Source organism: Gopherus flavomarginatus, chromosome 19 (genome assembly GCF_025201925.1).
Source record: "Gopherus flavomarginatus isolate rGopFla2 chromosome 19, rGopFla2.mat.asm, whole genome shotgun sequence".
NCBI classification, from domain to species: domain Eukaryota; kingdom Metazoa; phylum Chordata; order Testudines; family Testudinidae; genus Gopherus; species Gopherus flavomarginatus.
The window spans coordinates 2,597,397-2,615,561 of NC_066635.1; the positions used below are offsets into that span (position 1 = coordinate 2,597,397).

At 47.3% G+C, this 18,165-nt stretch overlaps 1 protein-coding gene and 1 long non-coding RNA gene across 2 annotated transcripts in view; both read left to right on the forward strand.

The window, feature by feature from the left end:
• Positions 1 to 1,517: 1,517 nt before the first annotated feature.
• Positions 1,518 to 11,166, forward strand: LOC127037370 (uncharacterized). The gene is made up of 3 exons (XR_007770345.1): positions 1,518 to 1,670; positions 3,277 to 3,381; positions 10,899 to 11,166. It is a non-coding gene; the product is annotated as an uncharacterized LOC127037370 (long non-coding RNA).
• Positions 11,167 to 15,310: 4,144 nt separating this feature from the next.
• The window catches only part of HSF5 (heat shock transcription factor 5), a 72,241-nt gene continuing 69,386 nt past the window's right edge, over positions 15,311 to 18,165 (forward strand). Inside the window, exon 1 of the mRNA XM_050928931.1 lies at positions 15,311 to 15,986. Within this exon, the coding sequence (XP_050784888.1) occupies positions 15,311 to 15,986 (676 nt within the window). The remainder of the gene's footprint in view (positions 15,987 to 18,165) is intronic.

The window sequence follows — 18,165 nt, forward strand, 5'->3', positions numbered from 1 at the left end:
CATATTCTCTACACAAGGTCGCAACAACTTCTCCCACAGTTCTTTTCCACTCGCCTCACACAATCCTTGCTTCTACAAATCTCATTATTAGGGTTACAGCTAGCCTCACTCTTGCTAACAGAGACTGTCTTGCATTAAGATCCCCTACAAATCCCTGTCAGTTCTTTCTCTACTTCCACATTACATATGTGTTTTAATAAAAAAAAAAACAACAACCCAACATTGTTTTTTAAAGTTTGGATATATACAAAAACACAAGAAAAAATAGCTTATGTAAAAAAAATTAGCTGTTTTTTTTTTAACCAGAGATATGGAGCCTTACACACACACATACACTCTCCTCCCCTCCATTCCCCTTTTTTTCCTTCTTTTTTTGACTTTTTTAAAATCTAAACCAAGGACAAACTTTTTTTTTTAAAAGCCAGAGCCACAGAGATCAGGCCATGGGGGTAAGAAAGCTGTTCTGAGTTTTAGGGGGCATGTTGATAACTCTTTTAGTGAAACGGTTTTGTAGGCAGCCTGTCTGTGTAAGTTGTTACGCTTTAGCATGGGCAAGCATTTATTGTTTGAAAACACTTTTCCACTTTATGAGGTATTATCTCCCCCCATCTTACGGCCTATCATAAATATTAACAAAAACAAGCTAAAAGATACATTGTAGCAAGGACTGCAAAGCAATAGTTATAATATTGTTGATTATTACCTTGTTTAAGGCCCTAGAGAATATATTTTGTTTTGTTTTTATGAAACATTTTTATGTGAACTGTAACCCTAGGTGATGTACAGCATTAAATAATACAAAACAGTAGACAAGAGACCTGAGACGTTGTTGAAATCAGAGGGGCTATGATTAAGTCCTAATGCAGAGGGCTCTGGAGTGGAAAATGAAAAGGTACAGCCGAAGCGGAAGATGGTATGATTTAAGAGGGGTTCTGGGGCTACTTTGCAACGGTTCATAGGGAGCCTATAACCCTCATGCACAAACACCAGGGCTGGGTGAGGTGGTTGGGCCCGGCTGTCAAGCTTCTTATGAAGAGACATTATACGGTTGCAGCTGTGGGCCCTGAAGAAACAAACACATCGTTGTGGCAAACAGTGTTTGAGACGGGTCATGGGAGTGGGGAGACAGGGATAGCTAACGATGCCTGTACCCGCAGAAACAACGTGATGGAGAAACACGAGGCCAGACCACTGGGCCCTGATTTGTTTGAGACTCCGGCCCCTGGCCAGGAGAACCCAAACGATTCAAACAAAGGTCTGTACAGAGACAAGGCACAGGTACGTTGTACGTAAGAACGTTCAAAGGAGGGTTTGGCAGGAACCGATGCTCAGTTGGCTAGAGCCTTTTGGATCAAACCTGCTCAGAGATATATTTCAGTTTTTGTTGTTTGTTGTTTTTAAAAGCTGCCTGCGGACGGGATCTCTTGATACACAGTGTAAAAGGTTTTAAAATCATGTTATGAAAAAGTACAAAGATGCCTTACACGCATTTTACTGTCAATTACTGTCAATTTTTCAGCAGCTGAGCGATGGTTCTTCAGAGGACTTGGAGGTTTTGGACACCGACAGCTCTGAAGGACCGAGTGGTTTGGGCCCGATCTGTTTTTGCTCAGACACAAAACCAGATGCTTCACAGAATGCCGAAAGAGCGGAGGACGCTTATTCTATAGGTCTGTACTATCTAAAGTTGAGGGAGAAATTTGGTATTAAGCCGGTGCAAGTTCATAACCGTAAAACAGCGATGCGTGCAATTGTGCGAGCGGCTGTGCACAGAATCATCAAGCACTGCCTGAGAGAAAAACAAAATGAGGATTGTCCTGGGTGTGCCATAAATGCCCCCGGTCAGAAGCATCATGCCTGCGTGTTCTGGTCTTTAGATGATCTGAATTGTAAAATTAAAGAAATTAGCGGTAGTTTGTGTATGGAGATTGTGTTAAATATCATCATCATGCCGGGACACGCACTGCAGTGCCTCTGTTTAACTCAGGAACATTTAGCTCTAGGGGCTGTCATAAACAGATAGCTAAGGGTTAATGTCTCTTTCACCTGGAAAGAGGTAACAAAAAACACCTGACCAGAGGACCAATCAGGAAACAAGACTTTTTCAAATCTGGGTGGAGGGAAGTTTGTGTGTGAGCTCTTTGTCCTTTGTCTTGGGTCTGACCCTCTCGGCTCTGAGAGTGATCTCTCTCTATTTCCAGCTTTCTAATCTTCTGTTTCCAGGTTGTAAGTACAAGAATAGTAAGACAATAGGTTTATATATTTTTTTGTATTTACATGTGTGTAGTTGCTGGAATGTTTTAATTGTATTCTTTTTGGATAAGGCTGTTTATTCATTTTTTTTCTTTTAAGCAAATGACCCTGTATTTGTCACCTTAATACAGAGAGACCATTTTATGTCCTTTTCTTTCTTTTTATATAAAGCTTTCTTTTTAAGACCTGTTGGAGTTTTTCGTTAGTGGGGACTCCAGGGAATTGAGTCTGCAGCTCACCAGGGAATTGGTGGGAGGAAGAAGTCAGGGGGAAAATCTCTTTGTGTTAGATTTACTAAGCCTGACTTTGCATACCCTCTGGGTGAGGGGGGAAGAGAGATTAGCTCTCTCGGTACTTGTGTTTCCAGGACTGGAAACAGGGAGAGTGGAGTCCCTCTGTTTAGATTCACGGAGCGTGCTTCTGTATATCTCTCCAGGAACCCAGGGAGGGAACACCTGGAGGGGAGGAGGGGGAAGGGAAATGGTTTATTCCCCTTTGTTGTAAGACTCAAGGAATCTGAGTCTTGGGGTCCCTCAGGGAAGGTTTTGGGGAGACCACAGTGAGCTAGGCATTGTATAAATCCCTGGCTGGTGGCAGCGTTATCAGGTCCAAGCTGGTAACTAAGCTTGGAGGTTTTCATGCTAACTCCCATATTTTGGACGCTAAGGTCCAGATCTGGGAAAAAATGTTATGACGGGGCAAAGTGACAGAGGCCAAGAACCCCAATAGCGTTTTAGATGAAATCGTCAAACCAACAGATAAATGTTTAATGCAAAATGTTGAATATCATCTTCATTCAGCAAATTACAAAATCTAGCTCAGAAAAAACACTAACAGAGCGTGTTTTGGGAACAAAACAGGCCGTGTTGTAAAATAAAATGTCAGTTGAAAATAACTGTGTAAAGCGTGTTTTTATGGAGTTCCAGGGATGTGGGGTTTGTCAAAAGGAACAACAACAAAAGGTATATGAACGGCCTGTTCCTCTAGATTTTAAACTGATTCAGTGCCTTCTTTCTGATCCAGCAAATGGACAAGATCTTTTGTCCAACGAGGGCCACAAGCACTCCTGGGAAGAGTTGGAAGGACTTTGGCCTACTGAGGCCCCACAAGACTGGTGGCTGACCTCTGGTAAGCTTTTAGCATGCATGTAGGAACTTTAAAAAAAAAAAAAAATTCTCTGTAATGCAGGCTCTCTTACCAGCCACTGCATGAACCAACAATAGAGAGGCTTCAGCTAAGATAACCCTCAGCTCCCCAGGTACCCCCCCTCACTGGAGTATAAGCCCAAAATTATCCCATCTTGCGCCGCACAGGAACTGTACAGCATGAACTCAGAGTTTGACCCTCCCTCAATATGGAGAGGAAATGCAACAGCCCCTGCCCCTTGAGCTATGATTCCCAAGCACTTCACTCCAAACTTACTGGCTTAGATTAAAACCTAAAAGTTTATAAAGACAGATTTAAAGTGATTATAAGTAATAGCAAATAGTTATACAACTCTCAAGTGTTACCAAACATTGTAGTGTCACTCACAGGTGTTCCTCAAAGTCCTGTGTTTCTTTTCCCAGGTTGCCTGAAAACATTCTTTTGTGTAGCATTATTAACATAATACAGATATCAATATCTTTTAGAGTGCAGGTGTCTTGGCATTTAGCCAACAATGCCAGGAGGTGGTATGCCTCAGTTTCCCCCTCAACAAACTAGGTTTGTTATGGTTTCCCTGCTGTACCAAGCTCTAAGCCAGTTTATAGATATTAACTAAGAAGCAGTTTCCTTATAGGACTTCCTTGATACCATTCCTAGCATGTCCAAAAGCTTTTTCCAAAAATTATGCATGTTACACCTTTGTATAGGATTTACCATCAGTATCCAATTCTTTGTCATAAGGTTACCATGAGCAACAAACTCTGTATCATGAGATGTAACAATGACACCAATTTTTTTTAAATCACAGGTAGGTGTTTCCAAGTATCTTTATCATACCACGCCTTTGGTTTAGACAGTCTGGTTTGTTTAATATGTCGGAGCCTTAGGTGCGTGGGACCCTAGTAACGAGCGAGTGCTGAGAGAATGCAGAATCCGTCAGTGCTATGCTCGGCTGATATGGCAACTCATGGTGTCAGATGCCATTAGATGGTCGAGGGACAACCACATAGAACACATCACTGCACATCCGTAATACCAGGAGAGATGAGCTGGAGTGCTGATGAGAAGCACAGTCAGGAAAGTAATAAACTTTCCTCATGGAGAGTATTTTCTAAATGGACAACCAACCTAATTCTCAATTACTGAGGGACAATCTCCACTCACTGATATATTTTGCTTTCCACAACCAAATCTCTGTACAACTTTTGATGAGTGATGGCCCTGAGTATTTGGATTCTAATATCTAAACTGTTTTGTTAAATCTATTCACCTAAATTTGGATTATTGCCGATTATGTACTCTATGTATCATATGACTTTATCTACAAATATGAAGTTTGTTTTTAATCTAAGCCAATGGGGGGAGGCAACCTGATCCTGAAAAGGAGCCAGTATTTACCAAAGAGCCACAGTAATACATCAGCAGTCCCACATCAGCTCTCCCTCCCCCTGCTCCTAGCACCTCCCACCCACCGGCAGCCCTGCCAATCAGCACCTCCCGCTCCCTCCCAATCAGCTGTTTCATGGTGTGCAGGAGGCTCTGGGAGGGGGAAGGAGCATCAGCATGGCAGGCTCAGGGGAAGGGGGCGGGAAGGGGTGGAGTGGGGGCAGAGCCAGGGGTTGAGCAGTGAGCACCCCCTGGCACATTGGAAAGCTGGCACCTGTAGCTCCAGCCCTGGAGTCATTTCCTATACAAGGAGCTGCACATTAACTTCAGAAGAGCCACAGGTTGGCCACCCCTGATTTCTAAGCACTATACCCGTATCTTTAATTTGTAGTTCTAAAAACAAAGCGGCCCCCCTCACCCCGTTTCCTTGTTGTGACAGTTCCTACATTGCTTTTCAGAGCTGGTTGGTTAAAAAACCACAAACATCAAACTCAAAATTGAGATAACTTCAACCAGCTCTGGTACTTTCCCAGTGAGACATCTTTCCTGCTGTGCTAGCTGGTGAGTCTTGCCCACATGCTCAGGGTTTAGCTGATCGCTATATTTGGGGTCGGAAAGGAATTTTCCTCCAGGACAGAGTACAGAGGCCCTGGTGGTTTTTTGCCTTCCTCTGCAGCATGGGGCGCGGGTCACTTGCTGGAGGATTCTCTGCAGCTTGAGGTCTTCAAACCACAATTTGAAGACTTCAATAACTCAGACATAGGTTACGGGTTTGTTACAGAAGTGGATGGGTGAGATTCTGTGGCCTGCATTGTGCAAGAGGTCCGACTAGATGATCATAATGGTCCCTTCTGACCTTAAAGTCTATGAGTCTATGTACAGACACTTTTCCCAACCTATGTATTATATAATTGTTTTAGCGTTCACGTTAATAAACATTTTAAATCTGTTCATTGTGTTTTTCAGCTCCTCCCCAAACCATAGCATGTGTTCAGTTACTGTTCTTTCTTCCCATTTGTGATAAATGATTGGGGGGGAGGGGCGTATTGCTCATTTTTATGGACAGCCAGATAGCCAGCCATTCTAAAATCCCTCTAAGTAGCTGTTGTCTAATTGCTCTACCTGTAAAGGGTTAAAACATCTCACTGCTAGGCATAGGTAAAAGGAAATGAGTGGGCCCCTGGCCAAAAGAGCCAATGGGAAGGCTAGAACTTTTTAAAAGTGAAAAAAGACTCCTCTTTGTCTGTGGTTCTCCTGGAGAGAGGCGGACAGGCAACAGCTATGCTGTAAGAAACTTGGGCCAAGTATGAAAAAATCATCAGTATCATACCTACAAACTACTCATTTAAAACCCCAGATATGTAAGTAGATCGGGAAATGTCTAGGAAAACACAATTAGGTTTATCCCTTTCATTGTGTTATGGCTTGTGGATTCCTCTGTGCTAACCCCAGGTGCCTTTGTTTTGCTTGTAACCTTTAAGCTGGACCTCAAGAAAGCTATTTTTGGTGCTCAATCCTTGTAGTTGCTCTTTTAAAATCTAGCAATAGCCTGACTTTCCAGATGTATTTTCTTTCTATTAATAAAATTTACCTTTTTTAAGAACAGAATTGGATTTTTGTGTCTTAAAAGATTTGTGGATGTTGTTTAATTAGCTGGTGGCAACAGCTGATTTCCTTCCCCTTCCCTGTCTCAGCTCTGGGGGGGCAGTTGAAAGGCTTGAGGGTACCCCTCAGGGAGGAATTCCCAAGTGTGCCTTCCTGGGATCTCAAAAGGGGTTCTGCACTTGGGTGGTGGTGGCGTTTACCAAGCCAAGGTCAGAGAAAAGCTGTAACCTTGGGAGTAGCCCGGAGTGGCAAGTACTAATTGTTAGAATCCTTGCAGGTACCTACCTTCTGCACTCTAAGTGCCAAAGTGGGGAATCAGCCTTGACATGGCAGCAGAGCAGTGGGATCATTTTAAACCAAAAGCACAGACCTCAGGATTTTAAAAGGACACATTTTTCCTTTCGGCTACTTGAAAGTCAGGGAGGTTTTTTTCCTTTCTTTTCTTTGCTGCCTGATGAGGAACAGGCACGCTAGAGGATTAGCCCGCAAAGCCAGGGAATCCAACAAGCAGTTTACTTTTCTAGCTTTGTGGCAACAAAATAGTTAGGCTACAGTAGGGCAGCCCTGTGCATGAGGTTTCAGTTGGGCACTGAAACCCTAGAGAAACCAATCTTCCCAAAGCGGCACACCACGGAGAAGACAGACCCAGATCAAGCCCAGATATCCAGCTCCATGACAGAAATGCAGGGAGGGGGATTAGGGACCAGACATTTCCTCAAAGGGAATGGTCAGCCCTCCCCAACCCAAGATCCAGGTGCCAAGATGGAGGGATGATGCCCTTAACCCAGACCAAGTTCTAATGGCAGAAGTCAGGAATTTCTTCCTACAGATGAAGCACTTGGAGGCAGAGGAGAGGAGAGAGGCAAAGCACTTGGAGGCAGAAATGGAGGCGAAGTGCTTAGAAGTGGAGCCAGAGCTGAAGCACTTAGAGCTGGAAAGGGCTAAGCTGGGTCAGCCAGGTAGCCCTAAAAGTCCTCCTCCAGGTATCGCTCCTCATTCCAAGTAATTCCCCATATACAAGGTAGGCAATGATACAGAGGCCTTCTTAGAAAATTTCAAAAGGGCCTGCCTTGGGTACAACACCCCTACAGACCAGTATATGGTGGAGCTGAGGCCACAGCTCAGTGGACCCTTAACAGAGGTGGGCAGCTGAAATGCCTAAAGAACACATAAACGAGTACAAACTTTTTAAACAAAAGGCCAGAATTAGAATGGGGCTAACACCTGAACATGCCCGTCAGCGGTTCAGAGCCTAAGGTGGAAAGCAGACGTGGCATTTCCCCGACATGCCTACCACATTGTAAAAAATTGGGATGCCTGGATATCAGGAGCAAGTGTTACATCTCTGGAAGATCTGTCTCTCCTAATGCAAATGGAGCAGTTCTTAGAGGGTGTTCCTGAGGAAACAGAAAGGTATATCCTAGATGGGAAGCCTGAAACTGTAATTGAGATGGGGGAGACTAAAACCAAATGGGTGGAGGTGGCGTGGAAGAAGAAAGCTAGCAGCAGTTGGAGTGGATACCAGAAGGGGCAATCCAAGATGACACCCCACCGTTGGGGTCAGCCCAAAGCCCCACTTCGCAAGGAGGAGCCCTCCACACAGCCAGAGAGACCTCAGAAGCCCTCTTGTCCCACCATTCCACTATCCAATCACCAGCCTCCCCCCAGTCCACAATCAGCTGGGCGATGTTTCAAATGTAATGAGCTGGGGCATGTGAAGGCCAACTGTCCCAAGAGCACCAGCCGACTACAACTAATCACCAAGAGCCCTCAATGCCAGATGTCTCACAAATACCCCCAGAGAGAAGGGAAACTAAGTGTGGGTGGGAGGAAGATTACTGCGTGGAGACACACTGGTGCACAGATGTCAGCTATCCACCAATCCCTGGTGGACCCCAAATTCATCGACCCAGAGGCACAAGTGACAGTGCAACCCTTTAAGACTAACTCTTAACTTGCCTACAGCCAAGTTGCCTGTCCAATACAAGGGTTGGTCAGGACTATGGACTTTTGCAGTCTATGACGGTTATCTGATTTCCATGCTGCTGGGAGAAGACTTAGCCAACCTTGTGAGGCTAACAAAATGGGTGGGGATGGTAACCCACAGCCACGCTAAACAGGACTCCACACCTCACTCCATTCCTGAGCCTCCTAAAAGGACCCAGTCTGTGTCCCCTGATACCACAATTCTGGGGACCCAGCCAGAGGTGCTGAAACCAGACCCCAGACCAGAGTCTATGCAGCAGTTATAAATCCAGTTCCTGAAACCCAGCCAGAATCAGCCCAAGAATCGGAACTGGTGGAGCGGTCAGCACCAAAGCCTGTGCTTGCAACCCTACCGGAGTTAGGGGAGTCAGCACTAACGGGCGCCACAGAGCCTGCACCTGCAGCTCAACCGGAGCCTGAAATACCACCAAGTGCAACAGCGGAGAGTGGTTCAGTGTCAACGGAAAGAACTCCATCACCTACATCGCTTCCAGTGGAACCAAGCCCAAGTCCACAACCCAGCAAGGAACTAATGTCTCCAGCATCAAGGGAACAGTTTCAGGCAGAGCAGGAAGCAGATGAGAGACTCAAAGGAGCTTGGACAGCAGCATGGAGCGACCCCCCACCTCTCAGCTCTTCTAATAGGTCCAGGTTTGTTATAGAAGGACGATTCATATACAAGATGACCCTTTCTGGTAGGCACAAGGAAGACTGGCACCCTCAGAGACAGTTGGTAGTTCCAACTAAGTATAGGGAAAAGCTCTTGAGCTTAGCCCATGATCACCCTAGTGGCCATGCTGGGGTGAACAGGATCAAGGACTGTTTGGGGAGGTCATTCCACTGGGAGGGGATGGGCAAGGACATTTCTACCTATGTCCAGTTTTGTGAGGTATGCCAGAGAGTGGGAAAGCCCCAAGACCAGGTCATGGCCCCTCTCCAGCCACTCCCCATCACTGAGGTTCCATTTTAGCATGTAGCTGTGGATATTCTGGGTCCTGTCCCTAAGACACCAGGAGGAAAGCTGTACATACTGACTTTCATGGATTTTGCCACTCAATGGCCAGAAGCAGTAGCTCTAAACAACACCAGGGCTAAAAGCGTGAGCCAGGCATTGGCAGACATTTCTGCCAGGGTAGGTTGGCCCTCCAACATCCTTATGGATTCGGAGACTAACTTCCTGGCAGGGACCATGAAATGTCTTTGGGAAGCTCATGGGTTGAATCACTTGGTTGCCACCCCTTACCACCACCAAACAAATGGACTAGTGGAGAAATTTAATGGGACTTTGTGGGCCATGATACGTACATTTGTGAATGATTCACTCCAATGATTGGGACCTAGTGTTGCAGCAGTTGCTCTTTACCTACAGAGCTGAACCACATCCGTTTGGGGTTTTCACCCTTTGAACTTGTTTATGGCCACAAAGCTAAGGGGCCATTACCGTTGGTGAAGCAGCAATGGGAGGGGATCACAGCTTCTCCAGGAACTAACATTTTGGACTTTGTAGCCAACTTGCAAAACACCCTCAAAGACTCTCTAGCCCTTGCTCAAGAAAACCTACAGGATGCTCAAAAGGAGCAAAAGGTCTGGTATGATAAACATGCCAGAGAGCGTTCCTTCAGAGTAGGTGACCAAGTCATGGTCTTGAAAGTGCTTCAGGCCAATAAGATGGAAGTGTCGTGGAAGGGGTCATTTATAGTCCGAGAGTGCCTGGGAGCTGTTAGTTACCTCATAGCGTTCCCAGACCCTACCCTAAACCTACAGTATACCATGGTAATTCTCTAAAGTCCTTTTATTCCTGAGAAATCAAGGTTCCCCAGTTTATAGCCCAGGAGAGAGACCATGCTGAGTGGCCTGAAGGAGTCTACTATGACGCAAAAAGCAACAGTGGCATGGAAGAGGTGAGCCTTTCTATGACCCCTAGGCACAAGCAGTGACAGCAAATCCAGGAGCGCCGTACCAGCTTTGTGCCAATGTTTTCAGCCACCCCAGGATGGACAGAACGGGAGTACCACTCCATCGACACAAATGATGCTCGCCCAATTAGAGCCCAACCCTACCCAATGGCTCCTCAAGCCAAAATCGCAATAAATAGGGAAATCAAGGACATGTTACAGATGGGTGTAATCCGCCCCTCTGAGAGTGCATGGGCCTCTCCAGAGGCTCTGGTTCCCAAACCAGATGGGGAAATCTGCTTCTGGGTGGACTACCATAAACTAAATGTCATTAACTAGCCCAGAAAAACTATCCAATGCCATGCACAGATGCACTATTGGAGAAACTGAGACATGCCCAATTCATCTCCACCCTAGACTTAACTAAGGGGTACTGGCAAGTTCTGCTACATGACCCCACCAAGGAAAGGTCGGCCGGGTCATTTAGTGGTACTTGCCAGTACCCCTTAGTTAAGCCCAAATTAATGGTGTTAAATCTTCAAATGAATTGTAGCTCTGCAATTTCTCTTTGAACTCTGTTTTTGAAGTTTTTTTTGTTGAAGTCGGCTACTTTTCAATCTGTTATAGAATGTCCAGGGAGACTGAAGTGTTCTCCTGCTGGCTTTTGTATGTTACAATTCCTGACATCTGATTTGTGTCCATTTATTCTTTTACATAGAGAGGGCTTGAATAGGGACTGGCTCACTACAAAAGCAATTTTCCCTCTCTTGGTATTGACACTCCCTCATCAATTATTGGGAGTGAACCACATCCACCCTGATTGAATTGGCCCTGTCAACACTGGTTCTCCACTTGTAAGGTAACTCCCTTCTCTTCACGTCAGTATATTTACGCCTGCATCTGTAATTTTCACTCCATGCATCTGAAGAAGTGAGTTTTTTACCCATGAAAGCTTACGCCCAAATAAATCTGTTCATCTTTAAGGTGCCATCGGACTTCTTGTTGTTTTTGTGGATACAGACTAACATGGCTACCCCTTTGATACTTGACATGCATGTGAAATACAGATACATAGTCAATATTTATAACTTCAGATACAAATATGATACATGCATACAATATGAGCATATTCAGCAAATCATAACTTTTCCAATGACACCTTACGTGACCCATCTTGTATAAAATGTATAATTATGTCATAATATCATAATCATACAACTATGAAGAATATGGGGTGCAGTGTCATAGTATACATTTACATTTAGTTATATTAAAATGCATATTGTTTGCTTGTGCACCATTTACCAAGTAACCCAGACCTCTGACCTGTCCTCTTCATTCTTTACAACTCCCCCAATTTTTTCTGTCCTCTTACTCCAGGGGGAATTCTGTGACAGTACGCAACGCAGAATTTGTGCAGAACATTAATTCCACTGAAGAACATTTTTCCCTGGAGAATTGGTGCTATAGAGCTGCTGGCCTCCAGTAGGGGCCACTGGACCCAGCAGCACCTACCTCCCCAGCTCACAAATAGAGGACACTGCCAGGGGGAAGGGGAGGGAGAGCTGGAGGGTTCCCAGCAGCTGCAGTTCTCAGCACATCCTGAAGTAGGGAGGTGGCATTCAGGAAACTCCATACAAGCCCAGTCTGACCAGTATCAGGCTGTTTCTCCCTCTGGATCCCTGGGAGGGAGGGCTGGCGGGGGTGGATGGGGGTCTGGCACTGTGGCTGGGCTCTGAGGGGTGGGGATGTCTGGCACCGCAGCTGGGCTCTGGGAGAGCAGGGGTGCAGGTGTCTGGGCCAGGGGATGCCCCACGGCTGGGGTCTGAAGGCAAGGGGGTGGGGGTGTCTGGGCTGGGCAGTTCCAAACAACCCCCTCCAGTACCCCCCAAATACCCTCGCCCAGTACATACACGCCCCACCAGCACCTCTTCAACTGCATCCCTCCCCTCCAGTTCCCTCTCCCCAGCGGTGTCCCCTATTAGGAACTTCTGTATAGTAACCCTACGGGGGCAGGGCAAAAAACGAGAATCAACTAAGAGACCAGAGGTGCAGATTTTTCCCTCAAGATGTGCCCAGCTAGCATGTGTGACACACCCAGATGGAGGCACCTAACAACAGCATAACAGAAACAGGAACTGGGTGGTCATAGTGGTTTCTTTAACTCTCTACTCCTGGGGGGATCTTTTTTCTTGTCTGTATTCATACAGACATATTTGTTGACAGTATTTTGAAATAAATTACCAAAATAACAAACTAGTAATTATATTGTGTTATTGTGCAAAAAAATAAAATATTGTGCACAGAATTTTTAATTTTCTGGCAAATAATTCCCCCAGTTGTTGTCATCTGAAAACTTTATCAGTGATGTCTTCCAAACTGCATGCAACTCCTCCCTGTTTCATGTCATCCATGTATTTTATAAGCATACTGTCCACACCATCATCCAAATCATTAATGAAAATACTAAATTGTAGTGGAGTCAGAACAACCTCTACTAGATACATCCTCCCAGTTTGACAGCAAACAACTGATAACTACTCTTTGAGTATGGTTCTTCAACCAGTTGTGCCTCCACTTAACAATATTTTTATCTAGTCCACGTTACTCTAATTTGCTTAACAGAATGTTGTCTGGGACTGTGTCAAGAGCTTTACTAAAATCAAGATATAAAATGTTTACTGCTCCCCTCCATCCACTAGGCCAGCGTTTTTCAAACTTCAGGTTGCGGTGGCATGTCAGGCACTGGGTTGCTCTGGTCAGCACTGCTGACCGGGATGTTAGAAGTCCCGCTGGTGGTGCTGCCCAGCTTAGGCAGGCTAGTGCCTACCTGTTTCAATACCACGCCGTGCCCCAGAAGCAGCCAGTAGCGGGTCCAAGGGACTCCGCGTGCTGCCCCCCACCCTGAGCACTGGCTCAGCACTTCCATTGGCCAGTGGGAACGGGGGTGGAGGGGGTGTACCTGTGGGCTAGAGTCAAATGCCTCTGCCTAGGAGCTGGACCTGCTGATGGCCACTTCCAGAGTGCAGTGCAGTCCGCAGTGCCAGGACAGGCAGGAAGCCTGCCTCTGCACCCCGGCTGCACCACTGACCTGGAGCACTGGAAGTAAGTTTGTGCCCCAATCCCCTGCCCCAGCCCTGAGCCCCCCCAACCTGGAACCTCTTCCTGTACCCCAAACCCCTTATCTCTAGCCTCATCCCAGAGCATGCACCCCAATCCAGAGACCTGAGCCTCCCCAACCTGGAACCTCTTCCTATACCCCAAACCCCTTATCTCCAGCCTCATCCCAGAGCATGCACCTCAATCCAGAGACCTGAGCCCCCCCAATCAGGAACTCCTTCCTGTACCCCAAATCCCTTATCCCCATCCCAACACCAGAGCCTGTGCCTCCAGCCAGAGCTCTGCCCCCTCCCACACCCCAACCTCCTGCTCCAGCCCTGAACCCCCTAAAACCCCTCCCTGCACCTCAAACCCCTCATCCCCAGCCCCACCCCATGGCCCCACCCTATAGCCTGGACCCCCAGCCCTGACCTCTTCCCGCACCCCAACCCTCTGCTCCAGCCAAGCCCTCCCCTCAAAACCCCTCATCCCCAGCCCCACCCCAGAACCCTGACCCCATCACATCCCAAACCCTTGCCCCAGCCCCCCAAACCCAGAGCCCCTCTTGCACCCCAAACCCCTCATCCTCATTCCCACCCCAGAGCCTGCACCCCCAGCCCGGAGTCCTGACCAGCTCCCATCCCCCTGCACCAGCCCAGAGTCATCTCCCACACCCTGAGCCCCTCATTCCCAGCCCCACCTCACCCCCCAACCCTGACCCCCACCCCACCCCTACCCCCTAAACTCCTCATCCCCACCTATACTGGGTTGCGGGCATCAACAATTTTCTTCCCCGAAAAACAGTTTGAAACCCACTGCACTAGGACAGTAACCCTGTAAAAAAAGAAATTTTTGAATTGGCATGATTTGTTCTTGACAAATTCACGTTAGCTACTGTTTATCACTATTATTCGCTAAGTACTTACTTTTTTTTTTTTTTTTTTTGCTTAATAATTTGTTCCAGTACTTTTCAAGGTCTCAAAGTTAGGCTGAACGGTTTATAAATCTCTGGGTCCTCTTTATTCCCCTTTTTAAAAGCAGGTACTATGTTTGCCCTTGTCCAACCCTCTGGGACCTCCCCCATCCTCTGTTACTTCTTGAAGATAATCACTAATACCTCCAAGACTGATTCAGCTGTTCCTTCAATATCTCAGGATGAATTTTGTCAGGGCGTGTTGCGTACAATGCATCTAACTATCTAAACACTCTTTAACCTGTTCTCTCCCCCTTGTTAATAATTATGTTAAGCGTCTCATCACAATTAACTCTTTCAGCAAATCAGCATTAAACAGTTTACCCATCTTGGTGGTGGTGGTGTTAGCTCTTTGACCACCAGTTAGTGGGCCTACACCTCCCTTCAGCCTTCTCTTGCTCCTAACCTATTTTAGCACCTCTCCTTATTGCCTTTTATATGAACTGCTAGGTGCAACCCAGGCTGTGCCCTGGCAAGAACAAGGTGCTGACACTGCAGCAATTTGGGCCCCAAAGTTGTGGGGGACTGAAAACCCTGAGTCCCTACAGCCCCCAGCCAGGCTCCAACCCAGCACACAACCCCACTGCCCGGGCAGGGGATGCCCCAGCAGCCCCTCAAATCCCCAAGCCCCACAGCCACCCCCCAGCTCTCCAACTACCGGGTCCCGGCCGTCAGCTCTGCCTCCCCAGCAACCCCACCGCCGCTCCCGGCTCCCCCTCACCTGTTCCCGGTGAGCGTGGCGGGGCTCTGGCCGCAGAGCCGGCTCCCCGCGGCCCGGCGCCGCTAGCTGCGGCCGGCGCGTGGCGCGCTGAGGGCCGGCGGCGGCGGCGGCCGAGGCGCGAGGCCGGCGCGTGCCGAGGGCGGCTGGGCCTCGCGGCCGGCGCTGATTGGCGGCCGCCACGGTTGGCCGCCGAGCTCGCGCGCCGGCGGCGGTTGGGTGTGACGCGGCCCTCGGCCCCTGCCCGCCATGGAGGAGCCTCTGCTGGTCGCCCCCATCAACCCCAACAACTTCCCGGCCAAGCTGTGGCGCCTGGTCAACAGCCCGCGGTTCCGCTCCATCCGCTGGGACACCCGCGGCGAGGGGCTGCTCATCGACCAGCCGCTCTTCGAGGCCGAGCTGCTGGGCGCCGGGCCGGGCCTCGGGGCGGGGCCGGGGGGCGACGGGGGCGCGGCCGCCTCGGCCGAGCTCTTCAAGACCAGCAACTTCACCAGCTTCATCCGGCAGCTCAACCTCTACGGCTTCCGCAAGGTGGTGCTGGGCCCGCCGGGCGGCCCCGCGGCCGCGGCAGCTCCCGGGCCCGCGGGCGGCGGCGGCGGCGGTTCCTCCTCCGGGCCCCTGCACCACTTCCACAGCCCGCACTTCCGCCGCGACCGCCCCGACCTGCTCGTCCACCTCAAGAGACTCACCAGTGCCAACAAGGCCAAGCTGGCGGCCGGCCTGGAGGTGACCAGCCGCCCGCCCAACCGCTTCCAGCGGCTGCTCAGCACCTCGCTGCACGGGGACCCGCTCGTGTCGCCGCCGGGGCCCGGCAAGGCCGAGAAGCCCGGTGAGGCTGGGGGCGGGCAGCACCTGGGGCACGTGGCCGCTGCGAGGGGGTGCATGGGGAATGTCAGCTCAGCAACGGGAGCATGGGGAGGGCCCCGTGGGTCAAGATATTTACACTGGGGCAGTGCAGGGCCCGGTGGTAGCGACCTAGCTTTGGCCTCCCTCATCCCAAGGGTTGTTTAGCCCGCTAGTTAGTTACATGCAGGAAGTTGGGAGAACTTGTGCAAACAGAGGTGTTGGCTTTGAGGGAACAGTGAATTGGGCAATCTGAACCGATGTAGAGCTCTCCAGTGTGTTTCTGTTTCTGTGCTGACAATAAAAATTATCCTTTATCAATTGGTATTTCCGTGTATTCAAACACCTCTCTACAGACTAAAACCGTTATCATATCCGTCAGCGTGAGTAGCTTTAGGCACATGACGTTGGGTTCAGGATCATTTCTCATGTGCATAAAGTTACTTGTATGTATAAAGATCTACAGGATCAGGGAGTAAAATAAGTTTTTATACTGTTATCCCTGCAGAGCTTTCACAGATGGATCTGGATTCTGTTCTTTCTTATGCTGCTTGTGTGTATTGCTTGCTATGTTCCACGTACACATGTACAACCACTTGTCTTCCATGAGTGGTCTGAATAGTAGCTAGGAGTGTGGTGGCCATTTTGTGCTAAGAAACACAGATGCTTAAGTAATAATTCTGCAAAATCTCTTCAGAAGGAGAATTAAAAGCTAAATAATTTTCTTGAGAAGAATGAATGAGTTAGGTGGAGGTTAAATGGAGTATGTATGATTTGAAATCAGTCTGCAAATATGAATCAGAAGTCTTATTTTCCTCCGATCTCCTCAAGGGAGTTATTCATTGTCCAAGTGAAGTTTTGAAGAGCTCCCCAATTCTTGCATTTTCCACCCCCCAAAGATGACAGGCAAAGGTGAAAAAAATGGGTGGTTTTGATGTGTAAAGAAGGCTTGAACTTCTTTTGGTTGAAGATTTTTGTTGTTTTGGGTGGGTTTTTTTTTGTTTGGTTGGTTAACAATATAAATTGAAAACTTGTTCATCCTGTGTTTTCTGGAAGATTCAATGGACAACTGGAAAACTATTAAGATTACAACACCTTAGATACCCAGGAAGTAGAACTTGAGAAGGGAAGGAACTCTTAAATCAAACTTCTTGTTTAATTTTTGTTTTAACATAAAAGATCTTTGTTAAAGATTTAAAAGATAGAAGGAACCATTGTAATCATCTAATCTGACATCCTCTATAATACATCATAGAATTTCACATCATAATTCCTGTACCAAGCCCATGACTTCTGGGTTGAGTGCTCTTGTCCTTTCAACTAAGGACTGAGAGAGCTCCCACTGCAGATCTCTGGTTCTCCAAGAGCACCTCCAGAAAAAACGGGGAAGACAAAGCTGGATAGTCTTGATTTTTTTCCCCTCCTAAGGTAATAAATAAGCAGGATAAATACTACTTGGGTTTTCTTTGTGCTTCATAAAGAAATAATAAAAGGGCACAGACAATCGCTAAAATCCTCCCATTCTTTTCTATCCCTACTGCGAGAATATTTTTTCCAAGCTGTTTTTTCAGAGTCTTATAATTTGGCACGTCTGGGTGGATTTTCATAGGGGCAACAAAAAAAAAAAAACAACTGTCTTACCTCAAGGTGTTCCCTCACCTGGACAAATTTAAAGTTCCTAAATTAAAGCCTGGGCATGCTAGAAGCTCTAAACAAAAAAAAATTGTGTTTTTGAATTAAGATTCTTAGTACATTTCCTCCTGTCCTCATTTTTGTAAATGACTGAGAGGAGGTTTTGGAACAAACTGATAAACTAAATAGAAATAAGTCACCAGGACCAGATGGTATTCACCCAAGAGTTGTGAAGGAACCCAGATGTGAAACTGCAGAACTACTAGCTGTAGTTTGTAACCTAGCATTTAAATCGGTTTCTGTACCAAATGACTGGAGGATAGCAAATGGGACACGAGTTTTTAAAAAGGGCTCCAGAGGTGATCCGAGTAATTATAGGCTGGTAAGCCTGACTTCAGTACCAGGCAAACTGGTTGAAACTATAGTAAAGAACAAAATTGTCAGACACATAGCTGAACCTAATTTGTTAGGGAAGAGTCAACATGGTTTTTGTAAAGGGAAATCATGCCTCACCAATCTACTAGAATTCTTTGAGGGGGTCAACAAACATGTGGACAAGGGGGATTCAGTGGATATAGTGTGTTTAGATTTTCAGAAACCCTTTGACAAGGTACCTTACTTAAGAGCCT